Here is a 23,978-nt window from a genome sequence, read left to right on the forward strand (position 1 = left end):
TACACCCCACCATTCGCACAGATTGAAGCTAGGGTGGAGGAGGTGAGACTGATGGACTATATTCATCATACTTTGCATGATACACTCCCTATATATACCATAAACTGGGAAGGATGGAAGATATCCCAAACATTTGGAGTGGGAGAGGATGCGAATAATCCCTAGGTTGGCCTATTTATAAATACACGATCTTAAACATGGAGGTCTATACTTTACTTAAACTTGATATGACTTATAATTAATAATGCTCTGCATATCTGTTCCACTGATAATACTTAAATTTGTTTATATAAGCTTAAACGACTCTAGGCTTAAATTTAAATTCAACTCAATAATTACTTGCTTTATTTCTGCCATTGGGATTGAATTTTCTCATAGCATTTTCCTGATACCTGTTATATTGCAAGTGTTATTTAATATACCCCTTTTTACTGCTAAATTTGATGTAACTTTGTTGCAAAGTGTTACAATAAAGCTTGAGTGAAAGAATGCCTACACCCCATGTGATACGGAGCAGGGAGGGCGGAAATGTATAGGCGCAACCCCAGGAGGAGGATGCGCCCTTCCTCCGCTCGTCCACGTCACTGTTGGTATATAAGAAGGAAATGCGGAATGATTCATTGTCAGATGGCCACTGCTTGAGAAAGGAGCTATGCTCCGAAACGTTGTACCTATTAATGACAAAGCTGAATAAAAAGAAGATTTGAGCATTTACAAGACGGTGCCGGCTATTTGATTGCAGTATCTCTGGATTGGTCATCCTATCGCCTGGCACGTCCCTACATTATCAGGCAGAGTGCACGACCGCAATTTAAGTAAATGTAAAGAATGGGAATAAAGCTTAGTGTGAATGAAAGAAAAATGTTCAGAAGAAAAATACATATATTTTCATAAATCTGTACATAAGTCCTGAAATGAGGAAGAAAGGGGGACAGGGGGATTTGGTTCCTAAAGCGGGAATGTCCCTCCAAAAGAGGGACAGTTGGGAGCTATGCTAGAGAGTAGAACTAAAATAAATCTAAAAATAATTTCAAGCTTTCTTTTTCTTTTTTGTTAAGTTGGTAACAGAATGATATGGCGTCAAAGATTCTTCTTCCAACTTGGTTATTAATGAAAAGCACGCATCCAACTATTTTTAGACATTTGGCCATCACAACCTTTTTGTCCAGGCCACAAATCTTATCGGCCACAAGTCTTTCTGTGTTTTGACTAGTATCAATGTTTACCCCAAACCAGAGAATTTTGAACAATGGTCTGTGCTGCTGGGTTGTCTGGCCCATACGGGGAATCAAGTGCTGGAAACTATCAGATGCTTCTTGTATGCTGGAGGCATAGCTGGGCTCATTAGTCAAAACAGATGCAAATAAAATTGGAGCAAACGTAGCAAAACAACTGAAACCGTACTGGTTGCTTTGGGCAAGTGCTTCACTTTTCTGCCAGTTTTCTGTGTGTTGATTTTGCCAGCCTCCATGTCTAACTATGGGCTCAGGCAATTTCTTTTTTGAAACTCCATGGTAAGAAGATGCTTAAAGCCCAGACATTATATGAAATATTCCATGTCGAGGGAATGAGAAAGTAAAAGAAGGGAAGAGGAAAGCCGGAAGGGACTGTCACCCTGCTTTGTTTGTTAGGAGATTACTGTTTGTTAATACCCTTATATACATTGGAAGTAAATTACAATATTGGTAGAAGAGAAGGTCAGCACCAGATGCAACAGCCGGCAGACTGCCACTCAATCTTCCCAACCTGGATGTGCTCCTGCAGAAGGTTCGTCAGTAAAGAAGTAGATCAGAAGCGCAGCACCAAATCCATGCAGTTAGAATTTATTAGATTAAGGTAATGGGCATACAGGCATTGGGGGTACAGACATCGGCCTTACAGCCATTTCGCAGGACTCCCGTTTCCTCAGAGACCACAAGATGACAAAGTGGGACAGACCAGGAAAGTGGGGGTGGGTAAGGTTTGGGTATAAGGCTAAGGGTGCAAGTGTGAAAAACCGTACCTGCAGATTTCAACACTAAAATTGGTGAAACATACCTGATAATAATGAATGTAGATCATAATTATGATCTGAACAAGCAAAGGGCATAGAAGTAGAAACCTAGTATTTGCAAGCTAGGACCCTCTGGAACTATGTTGCAGTGATGCAGCCCTAGCTTTAAAGATAGTGATAGGGGCTTGGAAGGGCGAGGCGGTAGCGAAGTCCAATACCTATAGAAAATCATGACAGGAAGCAGCAATCTAAATTGGTGCTGGACTTATTGGTTCGTTCCCTGTTGTGTGCTTTTTAAATTGAATTTAATGGGGCTGTGTATGCTAACAGGTCCGAAAATATCTTGGAACTAAAGTGATCTTTAAAGCAGAATAGCAAAAAATCCTTCTAACAACAGTTGAGAAACTTTGTAAGTGCTTTCTTTCAGTGGCTGGATAGTGTACTGGTTAAGGGCTCTGCCTTTGACACAGAAGACCTGGTTTCGTAGCTCGGCTCTTACTATTCAGGAAGCCAGCACCTACTCCGTAACCAAACCTTGGGCAAGACTCCATATCACTGTTACTGCCTATAGAGGGTGCCCTAGTCGCAGCTCTGGTGCTTTCAGTTCGCCACGAGAAAAACACAATAGAGATGTTCTCTGTCTTTCTTGCAAAACTTTCCTCTAGCTTCAAGCTGGCAAAGCAACCATTTTTTATCAGTAATAGCTGATTTTAATGCAGTAGCTTCATAAAATGTGCATAAATGAATATAATACTTGTATCAGCTTGAAAATAATTTGTATCTTACTTTTGCTTACGAAAGTAAATCTCTTATTTGGTAAGGGATATCCAGATGTAAATGATAAAACTTGATTGAAATTTTACAAAACATAACATTTGACAGTAGCCCAATTACCGGTACTTACTTTAAGCAAGCTGGAGACACTTTACTTAAATCCTAAAACCAGTGAACAAGAACATAAATTAGAGGAATATGCAGCAGAGGCAAATGTGCAGCTTGTATTTATATTTAAAGAAATGGATACACCAAACCAACAAACGTTAAATCCGGTAATACCTTTGATGACCAAATGCACATGGTTTACTGCAAACTTTCAAAACTTTAAGTTTCTTCTTCAGGCATTATACAGAACTGGATCAGAACCATACAAAAGTGAATGTAAGTCTCTGTATGTTACATTCACTTTTGTAAGGTTCTGATCTAGTCCTCTATAATAAAACCTCTGTGTCCCTGCGTGTGCTGTGCCTGTGTAGCTGGGTCCGTGCTTTTTGCTACTGCGCATGTACGCACCACGGACCCAGCCTCACAGAGACAGGAGGACGGGGCCAGGGAGCCGGGCGGGCGTGTGAGCGGCGGCTGCGCGTGTGCGCAGTAACATGCGGCGGGCGTCAGCGAGAAACACAGACCCTAGAGCCCGTTTTTAAACGGGCTTGGGTCTGCTAGTTCTGTATAATGCCTGAAGAAGAAACTTGACGTTTCGAAAACTTGCAATAAACCATGTGCAATTATTATTATTATTATTATTAGTCATTAAATGTATTACCGGAATCAACATTGGTTGGCTTTATGGCTGCATTTCTTTACCTAGATTTTTATTCAGTGTCCTTTTCCTTATTTGTTATGGGAAATACAAAAATATTTCATCATTCTGGCTTTTATATAATTAAATGTTGCAATGAAATATCAAAAAGTGCGGCACAAAATAAATTTAGATAGTTTGACAAAAAAAATTGTACCACTGCAAAAGAGAAATTACTCGCTGTCAGCGCAATTTTATTCAACATTTTATGAAATATGAAAAAACACTGGTGGCTTTTATGTTTCCACAAGCATTTACTGTAACCAAATGGGTGAAAGCATTGCTGTCCAATTGTTGGCTCTCCCTCTACCTTCCTCTTTCTTGTTGGCAACGCCTCTAAAAGCAGATCTAAATTCAAAACTTTTTCAATGCTTTAAAAGATAAGCAACAACATGATAACCTTTAAAGAGAACCAGATATGAAGCACCCTCATGTATTTTATTACATTTATCAGTGGGAACATGACAGTAAACACCTACCCTGCTTTTAGTTTCATTGTTATCTGCTTAATTAGTCTATTAGCAACTGTGATAAGAATCCATCGACTATTCAGTCGAGGTTTGACCTGAAATCATTATAGCTGAGTCACTCTTCTGTGGAGTCCTTTCAAGCCCAAGCCTTCCCCCTCCTGGCTTAGATCTTCTGCTTTGCATACTGAGAGCTGTGATGACTGGGAGGGGCTGCTGCTCCTGAGAGAGAAGCCCTGTGGCTGTAATATGATCCCTGTGTGCTCTGTGTGCACTAGATTCTCATAGGAATGAAACTGCAGTTATTATCAGTGACACTTCCTACAGGCAGATCAGACCAAAACGAAAGCACACAGATGAAAGGCTGCATAAGCCTAGATAGCAGCATAGTCTCATATAGCCTAGACAGCACATCCAGAACAACATATATAACCCGGAAGGAGAAGGGATATGAGCCGGCGGCCATATTTGATTTTTCCTGGAGCAATAATGGATAAAAAACACTAAAAAGGGCACACCAGAGCGGCAAAATTATCAGGTAGAGCATTTATTCTTTACAAGCTATCAACTAATATGTTTATTTTGTGTGAAACGTTCATCTCTGGTTCCCTTTAAAGTGAATGGGAACCGCATTTAAAAAAAAAATGAAGCAAATACTTACCTAAGGAGAGGGAAGGCTCTGGGTCGTATAGAGCCTTCCGTCTCCTCTCTCGGTGCTCTCTATCCTGTGCTGGCTCCCCCCCCCCCCCCCGTTTCAATCCCCTGCCGAAAGGGTATTTGGAAGTCTTCAGGAGCCGTGTCCTCCCGAAGACATGCGGCTCCATACTGCACAGGCGTGAGCGTGCAAGAGAGCGTGCTTGCGCAGGTGCAGTACAGGTCCGCCCTTCTTAGCACTCGGGCTCCCTGAAGACTTCTGAAGCCTCCTTCAGCTGGGTTAAGCAGTATTTGACTAATGTAGTGAAATACTGCTACCGGGCGAGCCAGCACCGGAACGAGGGGACCAGGAGAGGAGCGGGTAGGCTCTATAGGACCCAGAGCCTTCCCTCTCCTTGGGCAAGTATCTGTCTCATTTTTTTAAATGCGGTTCCCATTCACTTTAAAGAAAACATTTCTTCTTTACAACTTATAGAAATCTTACAAAAAACCCTGCAGTGGGTATTCCTGGGTTTTTACATATCAGCACAGAACAAGGGCACACCAACCCTGATTTACACTTGTTGATTATTTGCTGATAAGGCCTAATGAGACAGGCTAATCTCTCTAAAGGCACATAGAGTGAATTTCTCAGTAATTATATGTGTTTTCCTTGTTTGCTGTGCAAGAGTGTAGGTCTGCTTTGAGTCCACTTCATCACTGTCTGCCTACCTTTATGCCTCTTAATTTTGGCCTATCCTTCTCACCTTCACTTCGTCTCCAGCTTACTATTTTTCCCCCCAATCCACCCCCTGATTTCCAGCATGCCCCCTTAGGGCCCGTTCTCACCTGAGCGGGAATCGCGCAATTCCCTCTCACGGCAAACCGCTAGCGGTTTAGCAAAAAACGCTACACAATGTAGCGAGTGGCAGTGTTCTCACTGCCGCGGTTGTGGTTAGCGATAACCGCAACCGCGCTACCTGCAGCGGTTTGCCGGCGACGAGCGTTCCGCGATTATCGATCGTGATTAGCGTGCAAAGCACACTAATCGCGATCGCTCCAAAACCGCCGCAGTGTCCAGTGATTTTTACGCGCTAATCGCGGGAAAATCACTCCCGCAAAACGCCGGCGGTAATCGCCGGCGTTCTGCGATTGTAAGTGTGAACGGGCCCTTACCTTAACTTGATGTGTAACACTCTCCATCCTCTTCATGTAATCTCTAGCACTTTCACTCCCCTCTACGAGTTTTGGTGCTGATGTAGTAGAATGCAACAGGGACATGTAATTATCTGTCACAGTACCTGCAAGACTGCAAGTGTCTGTGTGTGGGTCTGTCAGAGTTTCTATAAGTGTAAGAGTACCTGTGTGTCTGTCAACACTCTATCGGCCTTATGCAATTCGAGGTAATAAGAAGCTTGCAGCCAGTGAGCAAGTTTTTTATTCCCTGATGAAGTTTTTTATTCTAAGCTTAACACTCAATAGGTATAGGTTTAAAAGTGGCATGATATGGACAAAGGCTCTGTCGGAGATGGAGAGGCTTTGTCAACCCTCTCTTACAGAGCCCCCATATCATGTACCATGAGGCCTGGTTTGGTTAGTAAGGCAGAGCTCACGAAGGTTGATTCAGCCAACCTGGCTTTACCAGTCTGCATGGGTGAGAAGGTTAAATAAAGTTTGGAAAGTGGGAGGCTATGTTTTTTATTCATTAAAAACAATTTGGCATGCCCCCCTTTAAACATGCCACCCCACTTTAAACTTTCTTAAACCCCAGGATGACAGTCAACCTACGTGGGGCTCCGACATAACAGCCCACATGGTACATGATATGGGCTCTGTAAAGGAGAGGTGACAAAGTCTCCTACTTTCATACAAAGCCCTTGTCCATATCATGGACAAGGGGGTCATCTCCACCTCCAGTTTCCAGGAGGAGATGGGGTGCATTGGTCTTGGGGGCTTCTGCTTTAATAAGGGGACCCCACATGCCTGGCCACTTCAAGGTTAACAGGTATAGAAACTTACTTTGCACCCTATACCCATTGGTCCAAGGACTCTAATGAGAATCCTCCGCAATTTGAAGCATTTCCATGTTGATTACAGTCGTGCCAGCATTGAGTCTCACAGGCCACATGCTATGCACAGTGGAAAGGGTCCTAAGATAATGTTACCAGAAAACACAGTTCTCTCAATGCCATATTCATTTGGATGGCTGTGTGTTCTGCCAAACATTATGAAATATTTGCAAAATTTAAAAAAGGATCCATACTCATCATTTAAGTTTTTTATTTATAGATACGAGCTTTGATACAGACAAGACATAAAAAACACAGAGATTTGACCAGAATCAGATGAAACATTGTAAGCAATGCACTTACCTGGGTAATCAACGAGGTCTTCTTCTGCTGGCTGCACCTCTGCTGTGCACTGGTAAATGACAGTCAATCATTAATATCCTTTAGGCAAGAATCTATTTTATATTTTTTATACAGATAAACCTGAAAAAGCGGTTTAAAGTATATCCAGTATCTTACTATTATTTATTTATTTATTGTATTTATAAAGTGCCAACATATTATGTATACAGGAATACAAGAGAAAAAAAAACAGATCACGCAGCACAGTATAAGTACAAGGTAATGCTAAGTCAGTCACTGGATGGGAGCATGGAGATTAGGCGAGTCAAGTTCACCCAAATGCATTGCATGGGTGCATAGCAATGGAGGTGCGTGATCAGGTAGGAGACACAAGGAGGAGGACCCTGCGGAAGGCTTACAATCTAGAGGGAGAGGTAGGGACATGAAAGTTAGGGGACCAGAGTTCAGCTGCAGGTTTAGAATACCAGTGAGGGGTAGTAGGCCAGAGTGAACAGGTGAGTTTTGAGGGCCTTCTTGAAGATGTTGAAGGAGGGGGCAACCCTAATGGGTGGAGGTAGGAAGTTCCATAGTGTTGGAGCAGCTTTTGAGAAGTCCTGGAGGCGTGCATGGGACTGAGTGATGTGGGGGGCGATCAGACGAAGTTCATTGGAAGAGCGGAGTGATTGGCTAGGTGTTTACCTCTGAGTAAGATTGTAAATGTAGGTTGGACAGGTGATGTGGTCAGATTTGTAGGTCAGAAACAGTAGCTTGAATCTGATTTTGGACTGCATAGGAAGCCAGTGGAGGGATTCACAGAGGGGAGCCGCCTTTGTGGTGCGATGAGTGGAGTGGATAATTTTGGCTGTCGCATTCATGATGGACTTTTGCGGGACAATTCAGGTCACAGGGAGACCAGAAAGAACGGCATTGCAGTAGTCAAGGCGGGAAATTATGAGGGCATGGATGGGGAGTTTGTTGGTGGCAGAGGTCAGGAAAGGGCGGATCTTGCAGATGTTACAGAGGTGTAAGTTGCAGGACTTTGTGAGGTTTTGATGTGGGGAGTGAAGGAGAGCATGGAGTCCAGGGTGACACCCAGACAGCGGGCTTGAGAGGTAGGGCGAATGGTAGTGTGGTGACATGCACATCTGGGAGGTTTAGGGATGGCCAGGGTGGGAAAATTATAAATTCCATTTTCTCCAGATTTAGATCCAGAGACCTTGTCCATGGTAGCGGTGGATAGGTCAGAGGTGTGGAGGTAGATCTGGGTGTCATCTGCATACAGATGATAGTTAAAACCCATGGAGGAGATAACCTTGCCAATGGAGGCTGTGCAAAGAGAGAACAGTAGTGCAAAGGGAGAACCGAGAGGTGGTTGGGTGTGGATTAGGATTCATTGAAGGAGGCCGTGAAGGAGCAGTTGGAGAGGTATGATGAGAGTCAGGCCAAGGCGAGGTCATGAATGCCCATGGACTGGAGGGACTGGAGGAGTAAGGGATGGTCCACTGTGTCAAAAGCTGCTGAAAGGACAAGGAGGAGGAGAATGGAATATTTGCCTTCAGCTTTAGCTAAGGCGAGGTCACTGAACACTTTGATGAGAGCTGTTTCGGTTGAGTGGGCAGGCCGAAATCCATTTTGCAGTGGGTCTAGCAGGGAGTTGGCATTGAGGTACTGGGTCAGGCGTTTGTGAACCAGACGCTCAAGGAGTTTTGAGGCAAAGTGTAGAAGGGAGATAGGTCGGTAGTTGGAGGGTAGTGAAGGATTGAGGGAGGGTTTCTTGAGCAGGGGTAGTACAGTGGCCTGTTTGAAGTCTGAGGAGAAGGTGCCTGTGGATCGGGAAAGGTTAAACAGGGCAGTGAGGACTGGGGCCAAATCCATGAAGTGAGGATGAAGTAAATCAGAAGGACTGGGGTCAAGGGGGGAGGTAGTGGTATATGAAGTCTGCAGTAGGTGGTTAACTTCCTCAATGGTAGTAGGAGTGAAGGAGGTGAGGGGAATATAGAGTGAAGGAGGTGAGGGGAATATAGGGTGGAGGAGCTGGATGGGAGGGGGTGGGAGGTGAGGATTGAAGGTTGGATATTTCCTGACAGATGGAGACAATTTTGTTGAAGTGAGGTGGCTAAATCTGTGGCAGAGAGGGAGGAAACGGAGGGTGTGTGTGTGTGTGTGGGGGGGGATTTAACTACTTTGGCCTCCTGGACGTACTAGCTACGCCCAGGAGGCCATGTGCGCTCCCGCACGCCCCCGCGGCCGATCACTTGCGTGCACGCGCACTCCCGGCCCGCGGTTCGCTAGCCAGGCAATCAGTGAATCGGGCTATGGTGCCCGATCACTGATTGCTCTCGCCCCGAGAAAAACCGTCAGCTTTGCACGGAAGCTGAGGTTTTTCTGTTCCTATTTCCCCCGACGTCACTCTAAGCGTCCGTTTTATGCTTAGAGTGACGTCATTGTAAACGAACTCATGGCTGCCATCTTGTGGCCAAAAAGCTAACTGCACGAAAATGCAAAAAAAAATAAAAAAATAGACCTATATGTACAAAAACATTTTTATTTGCATCCCACCCTCCCAAAAATACCCACATAAAATGTTTAATAATAAAAAAAAAACAAAACATTACAATTAAAAAAAAAAAACAACACATAAATATTTACTTAAGGGTCTAAACTTTTTAAATATCTATGTAAACATGAAATATTTCTATTTTTTTTATTATAAGCTTGTAAATAGTGATGGATGCAAAATAGAAAAAATGCACTTTTAGGCCTGGTGCACACCAAAAACCGCTAGCAGATCCGCAAAATGCTAGCAGATTTTGAAACGCTTTTTCTTCTTTTTCTGTAGCGTTTCAGCTAGCATTTTGCGGTTTTGTGAAGCATTTTTGGTGTAGTAGATTTCAGATATTGTTACAGTAAAGCTGTTACTGAACAGCTTCTGTAACAAAAACGCCTGCAAAACCGCTCTGAACTGGCGTTTTTCAGAGCGGTTTGCGTTTTCCTATACTTAACATTGAGGCAGAAATGCATCCACAATCCAAAAAATGCCTCACCCCGGGAGTATGCGTTTCTGCAAAACGCCTCCCGCTCTGGTGTGAACCACCCCATTGAGATACATTGACCAAGCGTATCCGCAGCCGCAAGCGGCTGCAGAAACGCTGAAAAAGCCGCTCGGTGTGCACCAGCCCTTATTTCCAAGTAAAATATCGTCGCCATACATTGTGATAGGGACATAATTTAAGCAGTGTAATAACCGGGAGAAATGGGCACATACAATACGTGAGTTTTAATTGTGGAGGCATGTATTATTTTAAAACTATAATGGCCGAAAACTGAGAAATAATGAATTTTTTTCAGTTTTTTCCTTATTCTTCCTGTTAAAATGCATTTACAGTAAAGTGGCTCTTAGCAAAATGTACACCCCAAAGAAAGCCTAATTGGTGGCGGAAAAAACGAGACATAGATCAGTTCATTGTTATAAGTGGTGATAAAGTTATAGGCTAATGAATGGGAGGTGAACATTGCTCGGATGCATAAAGTGAAAACGACTGAAAGCTGAAGTGGTTAAGCAGGGAGTTAAAAGTGGCAAAGAGACACCGGGAACTGGAAGCTTGTGCTCTGATGAGCTTGGTGTACTATTATACACCATGGATAATAGTACAACATGGATAAGACTGAACAGAAATGTTCAATGACTTTTGTATGTTTATGGTCCACTTAATAAAAAAAAAAGACTTACCGTATATACTTGACTATAAGTCTAGAAATGTAGGTCCTACTCACTAAATAAAAGTATAGGGGTCGGTTTATATACGGGTCATAGGCAACACTGAGCACACTGAGTAATGTGTGTACTATTAGCGACATTCCTATCTGCAGCAATTTACATTTTACACTTCAAGTGACACATTCTTGATAAAGGAAATGCCAAGAAAACACAGGTCTGAAAGGCACAGCAATTTAAACGGAAAGGGGCAGGGGGAAAATACTGGGCTGCAGGAAGGGGGGAATAATTGCTGCACTTGGGGGCCTGGATGAGTTATTGGCTGTATTTAAGGGACAGGAGGGGTTAATCGCTGCAATACTGTATGCAGCTGTTAATTCTTCTTGGTCCCCAATTGCAGCCATTAACTTTGCTGGGTAGACTTGAGTCGATAAAAAAAATTCCAGCTTAAGAGGGTCAAATATTGGAGTCGACTTATACACGAGGTTGACTTATAGTCGAGGATATACAGCAATAAAATTGTGAGCATTACTGCACAATATAAAACAGCTCAAATATATTTACAAAAGGTTGGTAAATATGAAATGTGCAGACAGCCCACCTAAAGTTTAGCGGGTTTATGCAATCTACACAGAGTGTTACACAAATAGGGTAACTCGCTTAAAACATGCAATATTATTTTTTTCCCGCCACCAGTCAGTTCGCGGTGGGTGTATTTTATTATTTTATTGTTTTTTTTAGTTTGTGCAAAGGGAGCTGTTTGTTTTGAAATATCGCTGCACTATATCTGATGGGGTCTGTGCTTGGTTGTTGCCAGCAGTTCCCTATCAGGTCCAGTATAGGTGGTTTTTGATGAACATCATAGGTGACATATGCCGCTTTCAGTTTTGTATTTTAGCATAGTTTTTTTGTATTTTTTCAGACAGAGGTGATTGGTTGGCCAATGGGCGCCGAAACAACATGATTGGTTTCTGCATAATGCAGGCCACTATATAAGGCTTTTTTATTGATCAGTTAGGCTTGATAAAGCGAGGAGGCCCCTCTCAAAAAGTCATATTGGTGCTGACCGTTGCTGTGTTTTTCAAGATGCCTGAATAAAAGAGCTAATGCTATTAACAAGACAGTGCCGGGTCAAGATTTCTTGTTGCTACTTTGTTTGGACCTCTGGGTAGAGGTTCCACAACCAGAGCACATTGCACTGAAATTGGTTGGGAGCTGCCTACATCTCCTCGTTTCCATACACTAATATTACTTTCATAAGAGGCCAAAAGTTATGGCGCTGTCTGCACACATTAAGTTTATTGACCTTTTGTGAATATAGTTCAGCCTCATAGCATCTTATATTCAAAAATGTTAGTTATTGAACTGAAGTCTAAGCCTGATGTTCGCATTAGTGTGCTGCATTGTTTTATGTATTGTGCAATGTCTGACTGATTGTCACATTGTGCCTCATTAGGGCACGTGTCACAGAGCACAGCAACACATTATAGTGCAATGTACAGTCACTTGAGTTAGTAATGTAAATACTATGAATATCAAAAGATTCAGTGCATGTCTAGTAGGTCTCCATATATTACACCTCCATGATAATCTCCAAATAGTGACCAACACCAGATAACAAGAAAAGGAGAACATACCAGCCCACAGCAACTCACGTCATAAGTTTGTGTAAAAGCAAAGTCTCTACAGGGATAATGGATTCCATGCAAACTATATTCCAAAAGTGCAGCAGATCAAAGGAGCCCAGCCTTCCCAAGCATGAAGCAGAGCATGTCAAAATCTCTGGATAGCTCCCTGCAGACTCTGGGGCACTTGATATCCCATAATGGTAAATTATTGAAATACGCAAAGTGGCTATGTGCAGATTGTTTAATACGTAAAAGGCTAATCCACATAACATGAACTCATAGATTAAAAATGTAACTCACATGCAATTGGGTACCCCAAATTATGAATCATGCCCACTGTAAAATCTCCTAGGATAAGAAAGAGGTGCCTCCTGTCTCCAACCGGAACCGTTTTGCACCCTGGAGTTGCCAGAACCCCTGGTGATGCCACTATGCGAAACCAGTCAGGTTGGAGACAGATTTGGTGCACCCTGATTGCATGGGACCCAGTATGTAAGTTCAGTTTTAAATCTATGAGTTCATTTTATTTGGATTTGTCTTATACGGATTAAACAGATGCACTTAGCCACTTTGGCTACTTCATTCATTTGGGATATCCACCACTTGGGATATCTGCGGAGATGCTATTCAGAGATCTTGATGTCTTCTGCTCCATGCTTGGGAAGGCTGGGCTCCTTTTATCTGCTGCACATTTGTGCAGAATCCATTATCCCTGCAGAGACTCTGTTTTTACAAAACCTAACGTGGATTGTTGTAGGCTGGTAAGCCTCTTGTTTTTGTTATCTGGTGTCAGTTGCTATGTGGAGATTATTACGGAGCTGTAATATATGAAGACCTACTAGACCTGTGCTGAATCTTTTGATATTTACAGTAATTTTTGACTTTTCGGATGTGTCTATATTCAGTAGCAGTAAGTCTATTTATATCGGCTGGTGCTCATTTACTGTGTTGAATGCACAGTAAATACTATGCTGCTCAAAATTTCCATTGCATGCTCACAGTAAAACTCAGCTAAACTTCATTCAGGAGTGTTCTGAACTCTGTAGTTCTTTGTGGTATCTTTCTCCCTATTAATTGTCTACTGAAAAAGACTCTCAGATAATTAGGATAAGAAACAATTGCCTATACAGGAAGAGGTAGTAGGGCTCAAGCCCACTACACATTGGCTTGAATTTCGCCGCAGCGGACAATAAAGACCACCTTGGATGTAATTCTTGAAATAAACCAGCGTGTGTACAGTGACCTCCTGATGTCTGCTTAAGACCTGGCATGGCAGATCTTTAGCAATCCCCCACTCGCGGTAAACTGCTCCATCGTGCACCACTCATTGTACACCCCCCTCTATAGCAACAGATGCATCGCTAGTCTGTAGGCTAGTGACACAGCTGTACAGTGTCGGCACTGCAACATCTCCAAAGGGATTGAGTACCGATCCCTGCCGGGTGACAGACGCGGCAAGCCTTGGTGTGTATGGAGCTTCAGATGTGAATCTATAGACTTGTTATGACTTGTTCCAACGAGAGGGAACAGCTATCAGGGCCAAACAGCAGGAGACAAATTTGTTCATCAAACTTTCAAGATATAATAAAAAGAATTCCTATTAATAACGGGCTACAGGATCTTAGCCTGAACACATGAAAAGCTAAATAGTCTATGATTAGCGAGTTTTAATATCGCAACCATCTGACTTTCCCAATTTATTGACAAACATTAGAATGTTTTCCTTACTATCATTCTTCAGTTACTGTGCAGGTTTGGGTTCCAAAGATTAAAGCCATTGGGAATCACATATTAATTTAAAAAAATAAATTAAAATTTAAAATACTTTTACCTCTCCTTATTTTCACCGCACCACCGTCCCTGGTTCGTGAAATATAGCCCCAAATCCTTGCTGTATAAATCCAAGATGGCTGCCGAGTTGGCAGCCTTTTCCTTCCCAATATCTCCTAGTCTCAAGCGCCGATAAAATAGTGCGAGACTTTCGTGTGCGCGGCCGTGAGATCGTGCGCGCGCTCACGTGTAACGAACAGCGCGCGCGTGCAGTACACTGTGACTGCACAGTCTACGGAGCTGCCGGCTGAAGCAAACCTGTGAAGGTATTGATAGCACCTTCACTTTGTAAATAATTTATATAACACGAACATTTATATTTATTTTATTTATATATGCACAAACACCTGCCCCCAGCGCTGCGCGCTCTTGTAATGAGAGCAGGGGAGCCACGCATCAGCGGGAGCGCGACTGACAGGGACGATCAAGGAGAGGAGATGACGGAGGAGTGACAGAGCAGGGAAAAGAAGCTCTGCCTCCTCTCTCTAGCTGTAATATTCCACCAAACTGGTCAAAAAATATTGAAGATAAATGTCCGTGCAGCGCTCACACAGTCTTATAGTCCCTCTCCATATAAAGTTCCACTGTATGCACTGTATAAAGTTCCACTGTATGCACAATCTTCAGGGTTCACTATAAAAGGGTGCACACATTGCCGCATATATAGAGCTGAAGATCTTTTGAAGTGCCATACTGTGATACGCTATGAGGTTTGCACTTTTTCTTTTCTGAGGAAACAAGTGAGGATAGTCCACTGCGGATCAAGAACAAGGTTTGAGTGGAGATACACATCCTAGAAGTGCTGGTACATAATAGATCAGCGTTCTGATCTGGTGAGCGAGTTTTTCGTCTATTGTGTATGGTGAAGTTTGGAACACAGGTGCAGGGGGTGGAGCGCACTCATTGTGGCGGGTACACTCACTTTTGCACGAATAACAGTTTCTAGTTGCCTGAGAGGTTAACAGTTTTACGCTATGTTATATTGCATTTTTTTCTGAGGAACAAGTACAAGTGTGGTCGGGGTTCTGTGAAAGATCCATAGGAGTGGAATCCACCTGTAATGCCAATATAGCTGATCTGTGACGAGTCAGCCTTTGAACGCCGGTGAGAGTACCCATTTGATTTTTAAATGTGAAGATTGTGCATACAGTGGAACTTTATACAGTGCATACAGTGGAACTTTATATGGAGAGGGACTATGAGACTGTGTGAGCGCTGCACGGACATTTATCTTCAGTGCTGTTAAGGGGACAGGTACCCCTAGTCTGTTTAGCGATCCACTTAAGAGTTTTCTGTGTAAATTAATTGTTGGAGGAGCGCCAAGACCACTTTTTGTTTAATGGTCAAAAAATATAAACGCAGATTTTGGGGCCAACCTGCAGAAACACAAACAAAATGGGGACAGAACAATAGAAGGCAATGAGGTAAGTGGTCCACTATAGAAAAATACAAAATATAAAACGGTACACATTCACTTTAAAGGGTTCCTCAGATGAGAGGAATATAGAGGCTGCCATATTAATTTCTTTATTAAAAAAAAAAAAAAAGGCACAAGAGCCTGGTTGTTAAGCTGATGTTTTGGCTACAGTTGTGTAAGAGTAACACACCGGCAACAAGCATACAGAAAGTGTAGTCATCATGCCAGATCTCATACTCAATCTGAATCAGTATTTCAGGCAGGGGATCAAAACTACAGCCAGGCAAAGGAGCATTTTCAAAAATGAGCCAAGAATGGCACCTTCCAAACTCTTCAATATTTAGGTTCAATGTACAGAAAAAACAGCAGGGCATTGTGCTTGAGTATGCTTATAACTTATTGGATGGAGACGCATGCAAAGCAAGGCAACTTGAAAAAGCACCAAGTCACTAAGACCAGATCTGTACAAATACCTATCCACAATATTCTTTAAACTATGGATATTTGTATAGATATCTGTGGCCATATGGTGAAATTAGGAGACCTTGTAATAGATTATCTGTATATACCATCCATTCTCCTCACTATTATCAGTATTTAAGTGGTAATCCAACTAGTAATCAAGGATAAACATAATAGCAACTTGTTACTCTTGTAACCCAATCAGCCTGTTAAATATGCAGAGAAACATTTTTTCCTGCTTTTTCTCATCAGTATTTAGAAACAATCAGGTAAGGGAGAAGAGAGCCTTTTTTGAGTGCCACCCACTGACAAAGTTTAAAGCCAGCCCTTTTATCTCAAGCAATACATATTGTTTGAAAAAGTGGAGTCCAGCTGCACTAGGGGTGCATATACACACATCCAATTACTGGTACAGTAGGGCCCGTTTTACACTTACTGTAGTGAGTCACACCGTAGCACTCTCCCCACCGCAGCTCATCGCAGTGCCATTAAATTCACCAAGACATGACACACTGCTCGCGGTTCGAAGCGATGCCAAGGAAATGGGCCGGGTACTACCGAAGTAATGCACAAGCTGAAGTGCGTTACTGTGCGAATTCCGCAGTAATCCTGGAAGTGCCCTTGAAGTAGCATGTTAATCTCTTTTTCCTTCAGTCGCACCATGGCTATAATGGCCAGTGCGACTTTTGGCTGTGGTGCAGTGTGATAGTCCCAATCAATAATAGTCCTGATCAATAATTACAAGCCCTCATTTGCAGAAAAAAACACAACAAAAAAAACTGTAATATACCCTCATGATGTACAAAGCAAACAGCTGAGTCCCTAAGGAAATATATATATATATATATATATATATATATATATATATATATATATATATATATATAGACACACATTTATTTTTTGCTGTCACTTCGGGTTTTTTTTTTCTGTGTTTCATTAGTGTCTCATTTTGGTAACAAGGGGGGAAGGGGAGGGTTACAAGGGGTTAATAACTAGAAATATCAACTATAAATTTATTTTTGAATGCATTTTTATTTAACGTTCTACAACGTTTGTCATTATACACTATCCTGGGTTACCAGGAAGTATTTGATTACTTTTTCACAAGAACCTTTACTTTCATTCTTATTAATGAACATGGCTCCTGACTGGAGTCATGTTCATTCATATACAGGCATTTTAATTGGCTCAGGAAACACATCTTTCCGTTCATCAATGACCAATGTTTAAATCCCACCGTGAACAAGCAGAGGGCGCGTGTGCGTGCACCTGCCACTCATTGACAGGACTCGTATATACGTTAAAGAGACTCACACTGGATGATTATAAATGTCCACATTGGGTTAACTTGTTACACAGAAGATGAAAAATTATCTCCTAGGAGAAAAAGGGGAACAGCATTGAGGTAACCACCTCCTGATGGGCCACACAAATTGAGGGGCAGTTGTAAATGCCTTTGTAAAGAAGTAGACATAATAGAAAGCAATATCATTCACAAAACACAGTGGTGCTTGAAAATGTTCTAACCCTTTATAATCCACTATAGTTCTATATAAATGAGACCTAAAACATTATTATTATCATCATTATTTATTATTATTATATCATCTGAATTTCTAAGAAGTCATAAAAGTAGATGAAGAAAACCTGGCTAAACAAATAAAACAGAAGAAAAGTTGTATTAAATAAAAAATAATAAAAAATAAATAAATATATATATATATATATATATATATATATACACATATATATATATACACACACACATGTGTGTGTATATATATACATATATATATATACACACACACACACACACACACACACACACACACACACACATGTACTTACTAAGCAAAGCCGATGAAATCTTCATGATTGGTGTTAATGTAAGACAATTGTATATCAATTACGTGTAAAACCTACAGATGTAAAATAAAAAAAAAAACATTAAAAAACAAAAAAAAATCATCCGGGTACAGAAAGGGCAAATTACTGCATTTATTGCAATTAAATAAGAAATAGAAATTAAATATTGTTAGTTTTATATACGGTACATTTTACAAACTAATACATGGGCCCATATGCAAATCACTTTTTCTCCTGTGTGTTCTCCTAGGAGATAATTTTTCATCTTTGATTTAGAATAACTTTTCAGCACTTTGTACTTGAAAAAGTACCAAAAGGTAGGTTAACCGTTTCAGGACCGGCTGCCTAACCCCCTTAAGGACCAGGCACTTTTGCATGGGAGGGGTAGGGGTGCGCGTTTGTGGGGGTTAGACAGCCGGATCCTGTTAGGGCTAGCTGGGCCAGATGTCCCCCCTGGAGTCCAGATGTCCCCCCTTTCACCAGCAGCCTTCACTCACCTTCCAGGCTCCAGCAATGAGCCGCTGTGGACGCCTCTGCTCTCGCCAACATCCTCGCTCGTTCTGATGCTAAGTCCCGGGTCGCAGCTTGATGGCGTTATCAAGACACGGCCCAGGACTTACGTCACAGCGAGCACAGATGCCAGCCAGAGCGGTGGGGAGCACCGATCGTCAGGGGAACGGCAGGGAGGTGAGTGGATACTCTTCTTTCCCCCCTAACACCGCAGCTCTGTAAGTGATCACTGTGATCCGCCAGCGATAATAGTGATCACGTGATCAGAAGGCATACGCAATGGCTTCTGATCATTGAGGGGAGATGTCAGCTGCCATATGACAGCTTAATCTCCCCTCTCGGGTGCGCACGATCGTTTCAGGGAGCGGTAATGGCGGGTGGCGTAGATCCTACACCACATCAGGCTAGAACAGCCACAAGTGCGGTGTACAATCTGATGCAGGCGGTCCCCAAAAGGTTAAAAAGTACTATCAAAATTATGTTTAATGTTTTTTGTTTCTTTTTTGCTTGCTGGTGGTTTAAAAGGGATCTTACTGACAAGTTCTAAAATATCACCTAGGAGGAAAGTCAGGAGAAAAAGTTAATTGCAAATGGGCCATAGTTATAATAGACTTCAATACTTGTTAGTGACCTGTAAAAGGAAAACATATTTTGCAGGAGAGAATGTGCTGCTCCAAGCTCAATTTACTTTATCGCATCATTTTCATAGCTCCAGTTCATCGGCAATTAGGGATCGTCATCAGCATTTCAACCAAACTGTAAATTGCACTGTAAGTAACTTATTTCCTATGTACCTGTCAGAAGGTATTATTAATCTAGTGGTTCTGAACCTCTTACTAACAGATTTTGGACTATTCCATCTCCTAAAGCAGGCATGGGCAAACTTGGCCCTCCAGCTGTTAAGGAACTACAAATCCCACAATGCATTTGCCTTTATGAGTCATGACTGTGGCTGTCAGACTCCTGCAATGCATTGTGGGACTTGTAGTTCCTCAACAGCTGGAGGGCCAAGTTTGCCCATGCCTGTCCTAAATCCTCATAGGGAATTCTTGAGGTTTCCTTTATAGGTCTCAAAAGGCCTCCCAGGCAAGGACATATACAAAGATGCTGGCCTCCCTGCCTACTCACGGACCACTATTCTTTCAGTTGGACTGTGCCAGTGGCTTTCAGGGAGTGCTCTCGAAAATAAACGAAACCTTAAGAATGCCCCATGAGAAGATGGACTAGTCCAAAATCTGTCAGTACAAGATTCAGATCTGTCAGATTATCAATAGCTGTAAGTGACTGCAACATAAGAAGTAAAAAAAAAAAAATGCATTTATTGTGGAATGAATATGTGTACATATGAATATCACATTTTAGAGTTTTGTTTTTTTAGAATGGTACCCCTTTAAGAACAATCACTACTGAATTCTGCAATGGTTTTAAAATGTGAGTCAGAAAATTGCAAGAATATTTCTTAAAATTCAAAACATCAGACAACAGAATTGCAAGGAGTGTTTCCAGTAGTATGGAGCTACTAGTTTAAAATTCAATCTGTTGGCAGTACATCTGGAATGTATGATCAGAAGGGGTCTTCTACTGTTTTTTTTTTCATTACTAAGTTAAAAAAGTGAATATATTTTTTCTAAAAGGACACCTATTGGAAATGCCTAAATGCATACTGTTTGTGTGTGTTATGTAACAATGGGTACATTCATGCATAACTCTTTTTTCTTATTTTTTTACCTTTAACACATTAAACATCATCCTTTCTAACTTTAATTTCTTCACCAAAGATTAGGACTATTCCACAGTGAAAGAGGTTGATTTGAAAATCTCCTAGCTGGTTAAATGCTGTCATGACAATAATACAGTATTTATTCCAATGGAGATAAGGTGCCCATACACATTTAGGTTTCTCCTGTCAATTCCCAACATATTTTGGAATTTGATGCCCCAACATGTCAGATTAAGGCTTCTTGCACCCCAAGACGTTGCATTAGGTGCCATGTTAAGGTCGCATAACGTGCACCTAACACAATGTATGGTGCTGCAAGAGCCGACAGTAGAGTGAGCCGCGTTAGGCGGCTCGATTCCTATAATGTCTCCCAGAGTGGCGCTGATTGGCCAGCGGGACCACGTGATGCGGAGCGAGACACTCCGCATGACGTGGTCCCGCCGGCCAATCAGCGCCCGCCAGTGCAGTGAATATTAAGTAGCCATGTGCGCGGCTACTGTAGCTGGCTCTCCCCGCCTCCTCTCCGCCCCCCACTGCGCATGTGCAAACAGTCTAACGCAGCTATAGCCACTGCAACGCCGTAGCATGCTGCACTTTGCGCAGAACGTGCAGCGTTACATGTAACGCAACGTGGGCTGTGTGAACAGCCCACTTGTGTTACATTGCTGTGCGTTGGGGGAGCGTTACAGGCGCACTAACGTGCGCCTGTAACGTCTTGGTGTGTAAGCAGCCTAATAGTAATTTTTATTGATTTTTAGTGGAGATCGATCACATTTTTGGGGCAGGGTGTGGAAAGAACAGAGGAGTCTCTGATTAGATTCAGATCAGAGAGGGATCTATCTTTTTGCAACTTCGCATGGCTATTTTCAAATGTCCGGGCACCTTTATTAGAACGTTTTATGTATGAGAACGCTAATACTGCTGCTCAAATTCCCGGCGGCGTTAAATACTATTTCTCCCCCCTCCCCCCCCCCCCCCCGAGTCGTACCAACTCAGAGAGAAGAGTAATCCGGGGTCTGGCACCCCAATTTACTTGCGTGTGGTGCGCACTATAGTATTAGTGCTATAGTCAGCGCCCAGTTCAGGCGCTCAAATATGAAGCAAAAAAACACACACCTTAGTGTGTGGGTGCTGGTGCAGGACTCCTAGGCAGCGTAAATCAAGTATCCAAAGGAGAAATCTGCACAGTCTTTCAGGAACAAAAATGCATGTTTTATTCCACTACACACACATGCAATTCACATCTGCCCGAAATGGCCAAAAAATAGTTTTGGGGCCTATAGGGTCCCCTTTTGTCAAGGCATTGGGCCAGGAGTTCATGGACTTCCTTTTGATGCGCCTTTTTGAGCGAGTGTGGGTTGCCTTGACCAGCAACTGCGGCGTCTAGATGACGCGGCTGAGTGGTTGATTGCACACGTGTAATGTGGAAGATTGTCTGCGCCCCAACGGTACCTTGGCAATGGCGCTTGTGTAATGTGGAAGACGGGCACACGTAATGCGGAATATTGTCCGTGTCCCTACGTCTCCTTGGCAACGAACTGCCGTGTGACAACGGGGCGAATCTCCGCCTTTCCCCGCCAGCTCTATAACAACCAGACAGCAGCGGAACAGCATCATGGGATTATGCTACACCAGTCTGTGTACATTGACGACTCCGCATTGGTGCTCTGGGCTGTTGGTGGACGTTGCTATGACAATGAACCTGATTGATATATGCGCGGCACGCCTCCCCTCCACGCACAACACTCAGATTGGTGTAGAGGAATTGTGAGCCCGATTGGACTGTCCCTCCACCACAACAAGCACTCGTTCATCATGGATGGAACATGGGATCGGCATCTACATTGTTTGGTGGGGTGAGACTGCTCATATGATTGAGGGCTATGGTTTTGAAGGGCATCATGTTTTGATTAACATAACCAACAGTTTTCTGATTGTTTGATCCGCCTCAAGTGAGGTAATGAGGTGCGGTATGAGGCCTAAGCGCGCCCTAAGTGCGGTATGAGGTTGTGCAGCATTGGTTATTTATTGTATGTTTTTCACAACAAGGTGTAAATGTTTTTTCTGCCCTATGCCTTGACAAAGGAGACCCCTTAGGCCCCAAAATGATCGTCGGCCATTTCGGTCAGATGTGAGTTGCAATTGTGTGTAATGGAACAATAAAACTTGAATTTTTGTTCCTGGAAGACTGTGTGCGGATTCCTCCTTTGGATACTCAGTTCATTGTGCTGAGCGGCGAAACAACCTACTTCGCCTTAAAGGGAAGGTTCAGGGACACTAAAAAAAAAAAAATCCACTTACCTGGGGCTTCCTCCAGCCCGTGGCAGGCAGGAGGTGCCCTCGGCGCCGCTCCGCAGGCTCCTGGTGGTCTCCGGTGGCCGACCCGACCTGGTCAGGCTGGCGGCCAGGTCGGGCTTCTTCTGCGCTCCATTATGCGTGTCACGCTGGCGCGCTGACGTCATCGGACGTCCTCCGGGCTGTACTGCGCAGGCTCAGAACTACTGAGCCTGCGCAGTACAGCCCGGAGGACGTCCGATGACGTCAGCGCGCCGGCGTGACACGCATAATGGAGCGCAGAAGAAGCCCAACCTGGCTGCCGGCCTGGCCAGGTCAGGTCGGCCACCGGAGACCACCGGGAGCCTGCGGAGCGGCGCCGAGGGCACCTCCTGCCTGCCACGGGCTGGAGGAAGCCCCAGGTAAGTGGATTTCGATTTTTATTTTTGTGTCCCTGAACCTTCCCTTTAAAGCTATTGGGAACTTAAACAAAAAAAAAAACCAAAAAAAAAAAAAACCAGATACTTACCTAAGGAGAGGGAAGGCTCTGGGTCCTATTGAGCCTTCCCACTCCTATCCCAGCCCCCTCGTTTAAGCACTGGCTCCCCATTTGAATCCTCTGCCGCGGGAGGATTCAGAAGTCGGAGCAGCCTGTCTTAAGAAACACTCAGGCTTCCAAAGACTACCGAAGCCTCCTTCAGCGGCAGAGAGCAATGTTTGACCAATGGGTCCGTGAGAAGAGCGGGAAGGCTCTATAGGACAATAGTTAATCTGGTTGTCTGGTTGATTTTTTTCTTTTTCAAGTCCCCATTTACTTTAAAGGTCTTTTTTTTTTGTGCACTTCTCCACACAACTTCCCAGCTAAACTGTGTCAGAGTGCACATGCTGCAGTGGCAGTGTTAAGTTGGACACACACAATACAATAAAATAATCCGATCTTACGTCAATTCGATAAAAACGATTGAATCTCCTGAAATAAAATCGAAAGCTTTTTTTTTCATTTGACTGAAAATATCAATTGGATTTCCCTTTCTCTTCGATTTTCTATCGATCCGGAATGCTAGATATTTTTCTTTAATCTTTCTAAAGATTGTATGGTGTGTTAGATTGTCAGTTTATGAATATACACACCCTAGCAATTTTGTCAGAGTTTCCAATCATTTTTATCATAATTGGGGAAAAATTTTACATAGGTGTGTGGTACATTGGTCATATTTTTGAAATGTTACAATCAGTCAGAAAAATGTATTGCAATTCTTAAATTGAACAGATATTTAAAAAAAAATTGTATGGTGTGTGGCCACCTCTATCCTCACCTTAGATTTACCTACAGTCAGAGGCGTAGCAATAGGGGTTGCAGAGGTTGCGACCGCATCGGGGCCCTTGGGTCAGAAGGGCCCCAAAGGGCCCTGCCTTAATTACAGTATTAGCTCTCTATTGGTCCTGTGCTCATAATAATCACTTCTATAGATACTTTGAATATAGGTAATCATTATCAAACTGTTCCCCATCCCCTTCTTGCATCTATGA

General features: G+C 42.9%; 1 protein-coding gene across 14 annotated transcripts in view; it reads right to left on the reverse strand.

Moving 5' to 3' along the window:
- The window catches only part of DNM3 (dynamin 3), a 629,085-nt gene that overhangs the window by 531,486 nt on the left and 73,621 nt on the right, over positions 1-23,978 (reverse strand). For all 14 annotated transcript variants that reach the window (XR_011022036.1, XR_011022035.1, XR_011022038.1 and 11 more), the window contains exons 12-14: positions 17,927-17,997; positions 7,045-7,093; positions 2,898-2,929 (exon numbers count right to left, since the gene is read on the reverse strand). Coding sequence is in view for 7 of the 14 variants with exons in the window: in XM_068239888.1 (XP_068095989.1) it covers positions 2,898-2,929; positions 7,045-7,093; positions 17,927-17,997 (152 nt within the window). In the remaining 7 variants the exon portion in view is untranslated. The remainder of the gene's footprint in view (positions 1-2,897; positions 2,930-7,044; positions 7,094-17,926; positions 17,998-23,978) is intronic.

This window comes from Hyperolius riggenbachi, chromosome 6, assembly GCF_040937935.1.
Source record: "Hyperolius riggenbachi isolate aHypRig1 chromosome 6, aHypRig1.pri, whole genome shotgun sequence".
Classification (NCBI taxonomy): domain Eukaryota; kingdom Metazoa; phylum Chordata; class Amphibia; order Anura; family Hyperoliidae; genus Hyperolius; species Hyperolius riggenbachi.